Source organism: Copadichromis virginalis, linkage group LG5, assembly GCF_057382275.1.
Source record: "Copadichromis virginalis isolate Kocher_CV1m ecotype Utaka linkage group LG5, C_Virginalis_male_GT1.1, whole genome shotgun sequence".
Taxonomy (NCBI): Eukaryota; Metazoa; Chordata; class Actinopteri; order Cichliformes; family Cichlidae; genus Copadichromis; species Copadichromis virginalis.
The window spans coordinates 38,053,558-38,069,181 of NC_140622.1; the positions used below are offsets into that span (position 1 = coordinate 38,053,558).

The 15,624-nt window shown below is 42.2% G+C and overlaps 1 protein-coding gene across 1 annotated transcript; it reads right to left on the reverse strand.

The window, feature by feature from the left end:
• Positions 1-396: 396 nt before the first annotated feature.
• Positions 397-14,842, reverse strand: igsf8 (immunoglobulin superfamily, member 8). Its single transcript, XM_085457686.1, has 8 exons — positions 14,689-14,842; positions 14,351-14,510; positions 10,956-11,336; positions 8,815-9,276; positions 5,630-5,808; positions 5,205-5,457; positions 3,844-4,290; positions 397-2,728 (listed from the first exon to the last, which is right to left on the reverse strand). The coding sequence occupies exons 2-8, from the start codon at positions 14,403-14,405 to the stop codon at positions 2,601-2,603; spliced, it is 1,905 nt and encodes a 634-aa protein (XP_085313812.1). The 5' UTR covers positions 14,406-14,510; positions 14,689-14,842; the 3' UTR covers positions 397-2,600.
• Between the last annotated feature and the right edge of the window lie 782 nt (positions 14,843-15,624).

The following is a 15,624-nucleotide window of genomic DNA, read 5'->3' on the forward strand; positions in this document are numbered from 1 at the left end:
CTCAACTTAGACCCATGTTACTACACTGCATGCAATTCTCTTTTTCTGTCATTAAATTATGAATTTCTCACAAGATACAAATTATGAAAACTCATTACTCATCACTAAAAATATGTAAATCCTGTAACAAACTTTAAAACAGTCTGCACTGCACAAGGCTTACACTAATCCTCTGCTTGCGTGGCAATGCAAAAACTGCACCAAGTACAAGAAATCTAATGGTTTTCATACTGTCGATGGAAAATATGCTCTACTAGCTCACTTTGTCAGAGAAATGTGATTATTTTCTTCTCTGCAGAATGTTGTCCAATAACTCGGATGGATCCAGTTGCATCCATTTCCAAGCTGTCTGCAGAAAACAGATGTTTGTTAAGCAGCAGAAAATAAAGCACAAGGTGACCCAGAGTGGTTTATTGGTCGTACCAACTGGCAGGTCTGCCAAAGCACCATAAGTAACAAATTGAGCAAAAGAAAAACAGCCTTCGTATATTTAAAAGGCAGTAAGACGCATTCAGGATCTGTGGTATTAAAGCAGAGTAGACAATCCAAACAAAACATAACACCTCCATCAAAGGGTTTAATACAACTGCCGACAAAAACACAACTGATACAGAAGTTCTGATACTCTGCACGCGATGCGCATCAGCGCTTACAGCTGGCGGTAATTCTCAGGGAACACAGATTGAAATGAATCGAGTGTGAGTCAAGCGACTGTCAAACACAGGGTGGGGGAAGGGCAGCAGGACACTGCAGCCATAAACAGGGATTAGAGACGAACACGCAGATACTCACTTTCTCTCATTTGAAATACCAGCCAGCAAACGCTACCCTGTGCTGCTAGGATGTGCACGTGCATGTGTGTGCGTGTGTGTGTGAGTGTAGCCGTGTGGTGGGCGGGTATGTGGGGGAACAAATCAGCTTTGAGCACTTGATCTGGAACAAAGTGGCTCAGGAAGCAAGCAGAGCTGTGATTTTATTCCCTGATGTTTGTGACCAACATTTATAATCAGGGTTTCAGGGAGATCTAGAGACTCCAACAAAGACAGAACGTCGAGATAAAGTGAGAAAGCAAAGCTCAGGGTAATCAAATTTAGAAATGTCAAACAACTAGTCATTTTAATGAGAGAGCCACAAGTATAACTAATGTTGCTTTCCTCTCCTTTTCGCTGAATATATATCTATCCTTAAATGATCGCACAGTACAGGCCAGCTTGCACGACCAAACTATTTTTTAAGTGTTACTTTCAACGGGAAGAGGAGGATCGATTTCACCCGTTTTAAGTGCGCAGACACTGTAAATCTTTGTGGGTTAGCAGCAACAGCTATAGTCATAATAAGTGTTGGCAGCAGGCATGTATGGCCTGAACCACACGATAACAATGATGACGGTTATAGTGAGTTTTTACTACACTGTCTCGTCATATGACTGCACTGCTTGGAAAAAGTTTTCACCTCGGGGATGAGACTCCTAAAAGACGTTACGCAACACAACAGTTTTCCTGTTACCCGCCATAACGCAGGGGTTATTTGTCACAGTATAGTTTTCTATCTCAGTCACTTAACAGGAGCTTAGGAGCCATTAATCCCACAAAAAGAAAGAAAAACAGCAACGAAATAACTTCAGCTGGAAGAAAATCAAGTAAAAACATTCCAGCCCTGCTTTTTCTCCAAGTGCTTTAAAAAAGCAGAGTAGTCTGCGGCACAGAATCTTAAAACACAGGTGCTTGCCAAATAAAAATGGTGCAACGGCACAATCTTAACGCATTAAGAAAATAAAACAGCTAAACTCCACAGAGTATTTACACATTTCAGCCCAGTTCATTGTGGGTATATCTTCTGTCTTCTCTTTGTCAAATCTATACAAATCTGTCAGCCTAAGAGAAAACTCAAGTATGAAGTACTCAGTCGGACAGCGTCAGAAAGTCCCCAGCCAGCAGCTTCCTTATTAAGTAACAGACAAAGACTTTGTTTACACGCAGAGCGCTGCTGGAACATCCCTGCTCGTATTAACTTTCCAGAGGCTAAACTGCTCCCACCAGCAATCCGATGACTGTCTGCGGCAACGCCTTAACCATGCATGTACATTTAGACATTGTTAGCTTTTGTGTAAAAAGAAGAACATGCACTCTGAGGAAGGAATAACTGGAACAGTATCAAAAACAAATCCCGGAAACACAGAACGGTCTTTGTTGGTGGGGAACTTGCACCATGAGTCGATAGACAGTGACCTTAATACGCAGCATCACAGAAAGCATCTGATGAGTTAAGTAGCATGTGGTTCAATCCTGCTGTAACAATATGTTGGGGGCAAGTTGGCTCAAAAGAAATAACACGCTTGAGACTGCAGTGCAACTGTGGCGGCAGAAGCCTAGCGCACTGTGCCTATCAAGAAAATATGTTTCAGATATAAAAATACAAGAAAGTATAAAACTGAATTTTTTTGGCATTGATCGTTAAACATGTAGGTCAGAACACAGAAAGACAACCAACGAGGTGACGAAAGTCATTTTCTACTTCGTTTTTTTTCTTCTTGAAGTTACTTTATGGGCCATTTCTTCCAAGACTTTGTGAACAATCAGATTACAGACGGCGCCGGACGCCTACTTTCGAGCGCGCTGCCTCGCCAGGCGCTTCATGAAGCAGCAAGTTACCGCTGCGATGATGACGATGCCGACAAACAAGGCTGAAGAGACGCCAACCACCAAAGGGATGAGGAGGAGGTCAGCAGCTGAGGAGAACAGGAAATGAGAGAGAGCAGTGCGGTGATATAATCTGATGTGGATGAATATTGGAGAGCTATGAAAAAAAATGAGCTTTATTTAAATCAAAACAAAAAGGTGGGTCGATGTTTTAGCCGACGTGGATAATATAAGAACATTAATCTCCTGCTTTGATTAATCAGATAATTGACATTTGAATAAAAGAGAAAGGAAAATCATTTCTAAAATGCCAAGTTAATGGACTGTGCCACTGAAACCACACCGCTCTGGTGATTCAGTTAACAGCTGCATTAAGTCACAATGGCCTAAAAATGCTCTGGCAAACAGAAAAAGGTCCTCAACTAACCCAAAAATATCGTGCTTGTGCTTTTGACTAATATTCTATATCATTATACATAGTAAGACACCTGATTTGTCAAACAATACATGCACCAAAGATACAGTGAAGATTTTTTTCCCCCATCCAGCCACCTGCATATGTACAGTAGCAGAGGATAAACATGCAGAAAGATTAATGTGTAATCTCCTCCAACTGGGATTCCTCTACCAGCACAGCAAGACCTCTATTTAAACCCACGCTTGCTTTATTCTACATACACCACATATTTTTTCCCTTAAACAAGGGTAGGTGGTTCAACCATTAGCTGAAATTAATTGTTGCTGTCAAGGATTCAGATCTTAGGTGTGTGTACAGTTTAAGATGTAAATACAGAGAAGCAAGCTCTGAGTTTGCTACGGAGATCAGGGAAAGTATCAAGGGTGAAATCAATCCAGACAAAAAGCCATCCTCTGGCCAACCTCCAGTTTGGGACCAAAGGTTTCCTATTTGACCCTTTCCTTGATTTTAGCTCAATCAGGAGCTGCTCAGCTCCCACCGTGCTCACTTTGGCCTGCACAATGAAGCAAGTTCAACATACACAGGTTAGCTATTCCTTATGGGGCTTCAATTACCCTTACAGTGGCAATCAGGCTACATGCACGTTTGCCTGTAAGATGCAGAGCTTACACATCAGAAAGGTAAAACTACAATTTGTTTTACAAAGTATGTAGTAATAAGACCCATAATACAGATTACTATTATTACATTATTAATATTAATTTAGATTATTAGATTAACACTTACCTCTGGCATATAAGTAAACATTGACTGCATTTGACTCTGCTTTGGCTCCTGTTCTGTACCAGCCTCCATGCGGGTCCTGTCCCCACGCCTCAGCATGACAGGCATACATGCCCTGATCATCCTTCGTTGCCATGTGAACCCTGAGTCTGTAGCTATTAACTGACAGGCGGTCGATGCTAATCTCGCTATGGTTGATGTAGATATTTGAAACACCGTTGTACATTAGGGAAGCTATCAGCTTGGGTTCTGGTGGAGCAGGAGGTTTTAGCATCACAGTGTCAGGTGCCTTCTTGATAACTGGTTCAGGGATTGCCCAGCGCAGCCAGTGCACCTGAACCTGGGCAGGACCTGTGGTGGTCACGGTGGTGTTGCAGATTAGCGTGACCGTGCTGCCTCTTTTCAGTAAAGGGCCACGAGGGAGCTGAGCCATGGCTGTAACCAGGACATCTGTGGAAGAAAGAGGAAAAACATTTTATAGAAGACAAACTAAGCAAAGTTAAAGAATGACTGTAGGAGCAGACGGAAGTTTAGCCAACATGCTGTTAAATAAAAAGAAAATCACACACAGCTGAAGAAAACCAAACTGGCTTATTAAAAGAATTTCAGTAAAAGTGATGCATATAGAATGAAATCTATAACACAGCAGAGAACTATGAATATTTTACAAATTTTAAAAATACATTAGAAACTTAGAGAGATATCAGTGAAGCTGGGAAAGAGATTTTAGTATACGGTTGCAGATTTCAACAGCAGAGTGCAGCCAAATGGCCCACATCCCAGAGCTCCAGGCCACCAAGACACTCAATAAATCTGCAAATTTAAATCATTTCTCCGTTTAAAACAATACAGCAGTTCCTGAAAAGTCAATATGATAAACAACAGAACGAACGAGACTAAAAGCCTTCACCCAGGGACGTGAATGCTTGTACCAAACTCCATGTCAGTCCGTGGTGACAAACAAGGATTAGAAATTTCAAAAGTGACCAAATTTGAAAAGTCAGTGAGACTACAGGAAATGACATGCAGCATTCATCCTGAATGTCTGGAGCAACGTGGAAACCCTGCTGCTAGCGTGGTTGCAAATATTGGATGTGATCGACCGGACATTAATCAGCCTTTTGAGCGAGTAATTGTGCAGTGAGTTCATAGCCAGCGAGAGGTACGGCATATGTCTGGCCTCCTGCGCGCTACACCGAGGCAGCTCCCACGCATGAACCACAGCAAGGGTTTCCAGTCCTGAGCAAACATCTGAAGCAGATTACCTCATAGCCTTCCCAGCACCGTCCACAGTTCATGTGTGACTATGGCTTAAACTGGAGCATTCCAGTAATCTCAGCCCATGTGTGACTGCAGAGTCTCACCTTTTGTCTTCAGGTTGACGGTGACTCCCTCCGACCGCTGGGTGAGTGTTGCGGGCACAGACTGTCCGGGGTTTCTTCTTCCGGCGTACACACTCACCACGCACCGATACACCCCTGAGTCGGCAGGCTGAGCTGAGAAGAGCTTCAGAGAGTACTTTCCCTCTGCTGCTTTCTCCATAGACCCGCCACTAGCTCTGCTGAGGTCATCCCCCCAGCTCACAATGCCATTCGGGGTCATCTGGGCCACCTCCACCTTAACAGATATCAAGATGCGCCAGGAGGGGTTAGACTAGAAACACCTGAAAATATTTCACATTTACCTGTCGATGGTTGAGAGGAACACATACGTACTTCATTTACATTTTGACTCAAACTTTGGTCTAAGAACGTTTGGTCTGAAAACGTTAACAGAATAACAAGATTACCTCGACTCCTCCGGCCCCGACTGAATCGCTGCTTGTGGATCCCCTTTTCATCCACTGAACCAGCAGGCCTGAGTTGACTTCAGGCGGCAGCCCCAAAATCTCACAGGTCAGGATGAGAGGGGAACCGATCTGCAGAGTAACCTCCCCTGTGGGCGAGGATGTTACACGCAGCGACTCGGCTGGAGAGAGGACGAGACAGAGTTTAAGTACCAGTAAATCTTCTTGGTGGATGGCTGCAAACAGCATTTAATCTGGACTACAACAGGAAAAATGTACTGCAGGTATCACCTCTGCTGAAAGGCTAGTGTAGCTTCTTTTGTACCGCACATATTTAATGGCCGGGACAAAATCGATATCACCTATCAAGTGTGTCGAAATAAAACAAGCAAAAAAAAGACTTAAACCTAACGTGACTACAACAGTACTTAAAAAATAAAATATTACAATACTAACAGTAACCACTTTAACAATACTTCCACCTGTGCAGGTAATAGAGTGTAAGGGTTGGATGAGTGTAGGCGCAGGCTGAGTTCATCTGCTGCTGTTTTTTTTTAGGAGATTTGTTTGTGTGATTTATTTTGTTTATTTGAAACATGAAAACATATCAAATGTTGCCATGAAAAAAATAGTTTTTGATTTTGAATTTAATGGCAGCAACATGTCTCAAGAAAAGCTGGAAAAGTAAGTGCAACTAAGAAGAAGCAGCTGGAGAAACATTTTGTTAACTAATTAAGCTGATTGGCAACAAGTCAGTAACATGACTGGGTGTAAAAAGAGCATCTTAGAGGCAGAGTTTCTCAGAAGTAAAGATGGTCAGAGGGTCACAGATCTGCAGAAGATGCACTACATAATGTCATCATAAGATTAAAAGAATCCAGAAATCTCTGTGTGCAAAGCAAGAGGATGAAAATCATCAAATATTGGATGTCTGTGGTCTTTGGGCCCTCGGGCAGCACCAGATTAAAAACAGGCACGATTCTGTCCCCAGAAACACTTCCATGAATCGCTGTCTGTGAACACAGCTCACTGTGCCATCCACACATGCAGGTTAAAACTATCCATCTCTGATGGTATGGAAGTGCATTATGGACCCATCAATGCTGAAGGGTATACACAGCTTTTACAGCAACGTGTTCTCCCATCCAGATGGGAGGGCCTTCAATACTGACCTCCTCCAGCTATTACAACAGTATGGGTGGGAAATGGCCTGGCTGCAGTCCACACCTCTCATCGACTGAAAAGTCCAGCAGCTGCTCTGCTCAGTTCAAACATTCAATTTGTTTTCTATGTTCAACTGTGAATAAAATATCTTAGTGAGGTTTTCGAATTGGTCTATATTATTTTTATTTACATTTTACACAGCGTCACAACCTTTGGGGAACCTGGGGCTGTATATAGATGCTGTATCAACGGTGGCAAATGTAGCATTGTGAAAACACTGGTTGATTTTAAGTACTGGAGAACAAAACACCACTATGAAAGTTCCCTTTCTCGTGTTTGAAGTATTTCTTGGTTAACTAGTGATCCCAGAGCCCCATTGTGCAAGCTTTTCTCCAATCCTATCACTGGTCATAAGATGAGGATCTAGCATGTGTTTGCAAGACGTCATTTTATATCTCGCAATCAAAATTGCGAGATTTTTGCAAGTGTGTGCTGGGTTGGTGTGGGTGGGGCCAGCTCACGAACCCATAAATCGCCTGCTGCCGCACTTTTTGGTCCGTTCTTAAATACTGTCCAACACTGTATCGTGTACATATGCATGAAAGAAAAGTGGGTATTTATGTGCACGTACATAAGCCACTGTCACACAGTATTTATTGTAACATTTTAAATAATCTACTGCACTCAACAACTGAAACAATTAAGAGCCTTTAACTGAAATAGCGCAGTACAAAACATGTGAGTATAAGCCGCTTGTGTGTGCAAAGCCTCTTCTAACCACAAAACTTCTCTACACTAACGATGCTTCTCAATAATAGACATCCATGTCAACAAAAGGAGATGCGTCAGCCTATTGTATTAGTTAGACAATAGAGGCCAGAACACACAAAACCAAATGGCGCTCGTCAGTGAGTGCCAGTGTAACAAATAAACAATGCATGCATTGATGAGCTCTGATGAGCTTTAACTCAACCAATTATTTTTCCTGAAGAAACACAATGTGACCCATTTTTTTAAAAGGAGCAAAAAATATTCTCCATATTTTTCTATTAGAAAACTTACAAAACATGCATCATTGCAGCGCATTAGAGATGTGCTCGAGGGAGGACCGACAGACACACCTGTGCTCTTTTTCAAGGAATCCAGCCCAGAAAAGCCAATGTGAGAACAAGAGATTACTTAATCCTCTTAATCTACAAAAGCGCCTCAGAATTTAAAATGAGACAAACAGCAAAGCGACAGGCAGTTATTCATCTGCCCAGACAGCCTTCTATTAACCTTTTAAATCCACCTGAAAAATCAACAAGATGAATGAGTTAGGCTGAAAAATGCAAAAACTAAAAAAAAAAAAAGGCCAAATGTAAGAATTGCTTAGCTTCTCGATCTTGCAATATGACAATAAAAGCTATTAAAATACTGATTCAAAGATATTCTTCACTGGCCAGAAAGTAATGGGATAATGGATTACTCAAAAGTCTTCAGTTACAGCCGTAATTATTGGAATCCATTGTCCCAGGAAAAAGCTAAACTGTGAGATTGTTGCAAACAGTGCAACAAACTGCATACAAATGTGCATCCTGCTATTTAATCAGCTGCTTATCCAGCTAGTCAGCAAACTAATCACCCAGCAAACTAGACATCCAGTGAATAACTAAGACAAACACCCAGAGCCTGGGAGCTGGACAGGGTCCAGTTTACCCAAAGGCCCTGCAAGCCCAGGCTGACTGACACCACTTCCATGGCAACAACAAAAACACAATCAAGAGGCTCAAACTTACCAGCAGAAACACGACTTTGTCTTATTGCTCCTGCTTTGCTTTTATTCTCCAGTTTGTTCTGCAGTGTAATTTATGATTAAATAAACAACCTGCTGTGCGGTTTTATTACCAGCTTTACAGCTTCTGTTGTTTCAACAACGAGCTGCAGTTCAATATGTTTGTTGCGACCTTGGGACTTGCCACAGGCTATCACAGCTTTGTCAAACGGCAGCACAGCTACTGGGGCAGTTTCTGAGTTACACTGACCTAGTTGCTGAACGGTCAAGTTGCCAATATCCAGCGTCCTCTGTGCGATCTTCTGCCACGATCGATTGGGGTCCAGAATCCACTGTGAGGCCTCGCAGAAATACGAGCCGCTGTCATCTGGCTGCACCGCTGTCATCTTCATCACGTACACACCCTGCCCGCCCTCGCCGTTTCTTTTCTCCAGCGTGATCTCCCCGTCATCGTAGCGTTTCTTGTAGAAATGTCCGGGAACGACCCCGAGAAGCTTGTCAATGGAGATAATCTCTCTGACGGTGCTGACCTCTTCTCCGGCCCCACTGGGCGATCCCTCTGCACCACCACGCTTCCCAAATGTGATGGACAGATGGGTGAGCTGCTCTGATTGGATGCTGGCCGAGCACGTCAGGGTTAACGAAGCCCCCTCTGACACAGGTTGGCCGGTGAGTGAGCGTGAATAGCTGATCTGAAGCGTGTCAGGGATCACTGTGGGTGTACAGAGACAGACAATCATATTACACAGAGCACTGCAGGAGACATATGGGAGGAGAAAATATGTCAAATTCAATTTCTAATGCCTGTGTAGTGTTTAGATGCATCTATGTTTAGAGCAATAAAGTGAATCATGAAATGTATCTGCTAAGAGTGACTCCAGGCCTTTTACCTCCACCTTGGCTTTGGGCACTTGGTTTGCCAAAGGAAGAGAGGATTAGTGAGCTATTGCTAAGATAGTCTGCTGCAAAACTAACAGGTGGCAAACTCAGTAGAACACGAGGAAGATGACTCATAAAAAAAAATAACTGAATGGAGTAAAATAACCCAAATTACTTTGGTAGATAAATCATGGTATAAGTGCAAAGAATTCAGGGAGAAATAGAAACAGAAAAGAAAAAGACAAACTCCAGATGGTGAGAAGAAAGAATTACTTAGGATTCCTAAAGTTGCACTTAATCACTAAACATGACATCCTCTCTGCTGGAGAGCTGCCGATGCAAGCTTCTCATACAGTTTGTTCTCCACTTCTGAAGACATCACAGCTAAACTATGACTGGCATAAATTCAACAGTTCTACTCACTGATATGAGTTCAACACCAAAACTAGTCTTTCTTTAGAGAAAGCAGACAGAAACGTGTTTTCTACAAACTAAGAACACTTTCTCTGAACAATATATACCCACATTTTTAATCTATCTAATGAAACTTTATTAAATAAGGTTTAAATCTGCAATTGCTGACATTTCCAGTTGTGTCCAGTTCAGTCTCAAGCCCCGACTTTTTAAAACAGTTTTTCCCTAAAATGATGAGACGCTGTCCCGTTAAGGGTTAAGCCATTTTATTCACGCGCAACGTTTTCATGTTTCATTTATCTATTTATGTTTTGTTTTTGATGACTTTTTAACTCAAAGACATCAGACTGTGTCTGTCCTTTGAACGATTGTGGTTTGGGAACTATAAATGGATAAATATTCAGCTGTAATACATTTACAAATGATTAAACTCCTGGTCAAAACTCCACTACATTTACAAAAAGCTGCAATTCAATCACAGTCCACACAGCCAAGACATGAAGGTTGTCAGCATCAAATTCCACCGTCTTGGTCGCATCCACAGACGTGTGGATGTGCTGAGTGGGGTTTTCCCTCAGTAAAAGACATTTTTCCAAGCGTAGTTTCGAGAGATATTTGCAGACTGTGAAGTTGCGACAAACACTGGAAATATTGGAAAGTTCAGTTGTTAATGATTCCCTGCTTGGATTCTTTTCATGTGCTGCATCACAAAGGTTTCACTTTCTATAGACTTCATGACTTCCTGGTTTCGGGAACCAGACCAGGCCTGGATATGTTCATATTCTTTATACAAACATAATAAAATTGCATGGAAAGGCGGAAAGGAAAGAATGAACTGATCTACAATGCATGACTCATCTTATTCCTGTGGACCAAAAACCTCCAGTGTTGCCCAAAATTATTGCCACTGTAAACTTTTGTGGCTACACCAACAACATGGGCAAGTATAAGCCTAACAAATGCAGTGTGTGTGACATCTCTGATAGGAAACAATGAGCTTTGGGACAGACATTTGTTGACAGTGACAGGAGTATATCAGGTATAATAACGGCAGCTTTTTATATACCTGTAAGAACTTTGAGTCAGCTCATGTCTTACCTTTGACAGCTACTGTGGCACTGTAGTTCCCTTGATAGGAGCTGTCTGTGCTGGGAGTATAGCACTCATATTTCCCTTGGTCATCAGGCCGGAGCCTTTGGATGATCAGCCGGACCTTGTCCCCTGAATCCCGCTCCACTCTTACCTCCCCACTCGTCACACGTGCCTGGAACGGGGCGTAAGGGAAACCCTTGTCCCTGGTGGACACGACTCCCATCTGCCTTCCGGCAGCATCGTCCCTAAACAAAAACCACTCAAAGTCTTGTGTACGTGAGCCTTCATATCCTGACACAGCACAGGGCAGGGAGAGAGGGAAGCCAGCGACACGGTAGAGGGGTCCAGCAGGGACAGCAACATGACGGCACAGAGCATGCTGGAGCACTGGAAAAGAAAAACACAACAGAATGGGGAAAAATGGCACATCTGGTGAGTGTGAAAGACCGGAAACAGAAACGGTGTCAAACCGTCGTGGCGTGTTTGGTACATGGACTCAGTGATCGATATCCTGAGCTGATGGCTGGCTAACAGTGAATCAATACTTTAAACAGCTGCAGAGAAGAAACACTCGTGCTGGCGCTCTGGGTGAGCTTCCTCAAAACAGAAAAACATGCTCAACAAATAAAATAATCTCAGTGAGCTCCTTAATATTGTTAGGCCATAGTATTATACACAGAGATTTCTACATTCACAGTAAATTTGATAGTGGCTGTATTATATTTATGGTTTGTAAGTATAAAGAATGGAATGGATATTAGAAAAATCTGAAATGAAACATGCAAGGTCAAAGAAACGGGTCATGATGCATAAAACAGCTGCAACTCTACTTTCTATCAATCAACTAACAACAAACACATATTTGAGCATTTCATTTCCAAATACAGTGACAGAAATATGATTATATGTGATGAATATAACACCCTGGACAGGTTGCTAGTCTGTCACACCTATGGCCGATTTACCCAACCCCACTAACCCCACTGCATTCCATGTCTTTGGACTTTAAGAGGAAGTCGGAGAGAACATGCCAACTCCACACAGAAGGCCAGATGCTGGAATCAAACCCAAGACCTTCTTACTGTGTGTGCTAACGCCGCAACACCAGACTCTGATCTGCAGAACTGACCTTTATCTTCTTCAAATAAAAACTGGGTAATTGGCTTTCATGCTTAGTAGTTCTGCAATTGGGACTAACTTCTGCCTATTACAGGGATCAACTGTAAGTACTGTATTTGCAAAACAGTGCTGTTGTCAAGGTGCGCAAGCAAATTTTTTGAGAGTAAATCAAAGGCATTTAGCAAATGGCGAAGGAATAAGCTAAAGCTGGAATTGTAAACTAGAAGTCACAGTGAAATTGAGGGAGGACACCTTACTCAAGGCTAAAGTAAACCTAAAAATGAGTAAAGCTCCTTCCACATCATCCTTGAGTGCCCGAGGAGTGACAGCTGCCAGCTTCAGGGTTGCAGTATCACTGTATTTCTGAGTCTCTGAGTCTGGCTTCCCATAAATTCCCAGAACCACAATGAAACGGGGTTAAACACAAACTCTTTTTTTTAAGACACATGCCCTGAAACTTGTCACACGATGACCTTTATCTCTTATTTTTGGTACTTTCCAAAATATTAATTACTGACACAGAGTCTAATTTTGAGATGAGATAACGCTGCTGATTTTAACACGAACTTTCACACAAAATACAGTTAGTTGATGACAAATGTAGGTTGCAAATAAATGTTTCATTAAACAAAGTTTTGCTTGCTTTTAGAATGAGACACCAGCTGGTAAGTCTCACACTATCTACACAAATGTCATGTGAGTTAATTACACAAATGCAGGTTTCAAACAGTAGCAGGATCCATGCACGGGCCTCCAAAGCAGCACGGAGCTCCACATTGCAGAACATTTTAGCCCCTATATGAAACATAACTCACTGGTTTTGGAGTGACATTTGCCAGTTGTTGACAACTTGTTAGACAGATAATCAATTCATCAAAATTTCATTAGTAGCTTGCTGAGACATTGATTGTTGCAGACAGCCACCGGAAAGATAACATAACTTTTTTTTTTTTGAGGAACAATAATTCAGGTTCAGAACATTTTAAACCAAGAAAAGAAATACAAAAACAGAGGTGATAAGCACCTTTACTATTCAGTAAACAAGTTCATTTTTCATTTGGTGCCTAAAAGCCAAAGAGAATCAGCATCATCAGAAAATCCAAATGTGATGCAACCAAAAACACACCCACACAGTGACACTGAACAAAAGCTCCCCGACAGCTAACACAGCCTCTTGACTCACTGAAACTGAATGATGACTACCTGAACAACTAGAAATACGAGACAAGTGCGTTCGGGCACTTTTGGTCTGTGTGCGCTCGCGAGTGTCCAAAAACAAGCCGTGCCTTCTCACAGAGCTACACTCCAGTACAACACGCCCACAGATAATGACATGGGAGACTAGAGAGACTAGAGGCTTAAGCGGATCAAGTCCTAATTAACAATGGGCTCGGGCTGATAGGACTGGGGGGACTCCGCAGCTTGTCATGATGCTCAGTACTGTCTGGATTACTGTCTGCGCAACAACGGGGCCCCTGAGTTTCTAATCAAGACCCCCACATAGAAACGCATGTTAAAACACAAACCTGTGACTAATACGGATCTCTCCCAGAGGCAGCCTGCCCGTCCAGTTTTTAAATGTGATAATTGGACTTATGACTAATGTGATGGAGATAAAAACTGTGTCATCCATATGCTGTTCTCCCTCTGTGGTCAAACTGTACAACTGACGTATAAATCTAAAAGCATTTGCAGTTTATTTCCCCAATGCACATCCAATGAGTCATTACTTTAAGTATCACAAATTTGTCTGATACTTTTATAAAACAATATCTCTGCAAGAAACACCTCAACTACAACGCTTCCGTGTTAAAATAGTGCATCTTAAATTTCACAAGGAACAGTAGTATGTCCACAGGAAGGACAGAAACCATAGAAACTCGCAGTTACACAAATCTCCAGCAACTACTGAGCATTACTATGGAGTATATACGGTAAAATATTATTATATAGTCATTATTTCTGTCTCCTACTCAACTCAACCTTTCCTAAGGACTTCCTGGAAGCCACACCCGCACACCCTAAGAGTTCTGTCTGATAGTAGACTTTCCTGGTATGTTTTTTTCTGCATTTGAACTTCAGGTATGAGGGGAAAAAGGATTTCCAGCGCTTAGGAATGTTTCAAAGATAAAGCAAACTAACAAGAACATGGTGAACCAAATCATGAAAATTAAGCCACCTGCTGTAAAGAATATGCAAATAAACAGTGTATTCGGTCACCGTGCAATCACGCAAATGTACCACCATGTGACAGATGGTCAGAGAGGTACGGATGAACTCACCCCAGTGCAGAAACAAGAAAAACGCCGCTTTCATCGAAGCCATCATGGTCCTCATCTCCCCCCCTGATGTCCAGATGGATTACGTAGAGTCAGAATTCCCTCTCCGTGTTCCTCTGCTCGTTTAACGCCGATCATAATTCATCACCGCCGCCGAGACCAGCTGTGATCGCAGTATTTGCGAGAGGAAGGAAAAACAAATGGGAATGCATAACAATGTAGCGATACACTGATTACACACACGCACACGCAGACACATGCGCAGGGGAGAGTCACCGCCGTCACCTAAGAACAAGCCCGAAGGATATTAGTGCATATATAAATATGCAAAACGTGATTACCTTTTCTTCGTGCACCGCCACATCTCCATCAACAAGCCGTCTGCTCCATAATATGTCGGCCGCTTTCAGATTATACCGCCTCAAAAAACATGCAGACCAGTCCAGGCGCGGAGTGGCTGGCATCACGGGTGGGGAGGGGGGAGGCTGGTGTGTGTGAGCGTCTGTGTTTGTAACAAAGGGGGAGGAGCATGCATGGAACAGAGGCGAGCTGGTGTCATTGGTCAAGAAGGTGACGGTGACATTTTGAACCAATGATAACAAAGGGTGCAGAAAAGGCGGTGAGACGAGGCACTACCACAAGGTGGCGCCAGATGAAAACACTAACAGTCCGACTGCTGGAAAGTTCAGGTGGGTCAATAATGCCTTACAAACTAGAGAAGTGCGGCTATTAAGAATAAAAGAAAGTGTTCGTTATAAACAGGAAGTCACAATGAAAAAATAAACCAATGACTGTAGAAAACAAGAAAACGTCTTTACATTTTTACTGAAATGACAAAACAGAAAGATTTTATGTTTTTTGTTTTGTGAAACAAAACATTCAGAATAAAGCTGCAAACACAGAAAACAGTCAGACTCCTGTCTTCTTTATTTAGTTGTTATTTCCAACAGGGTAATTAAAGCTGGATAAGATAAGCCTAGGTTATTACCCAGTGCATCTTAAAGGTTTAGTTGTTAATTAGTGGAGCAGTTGAGCAGTATTTATAATTTTCTATTGGACATATTGTTCACTGTCTCCATATTAACATGTTTGTTCCAAAATGTTTGTGCACTGTTCATTCAGTTCATTATCAACACTGCATTTTTAGCACTATCAATACAAAGAAGAGCTATTTTCATGTGTTTCTGCATGGTAACTATGTTAGACCTAATCCATATTTTATTAAAGCATGCCCATCAGACTGCACTGTTCCAGTTTTTGCATTTATTTTTAAGGTT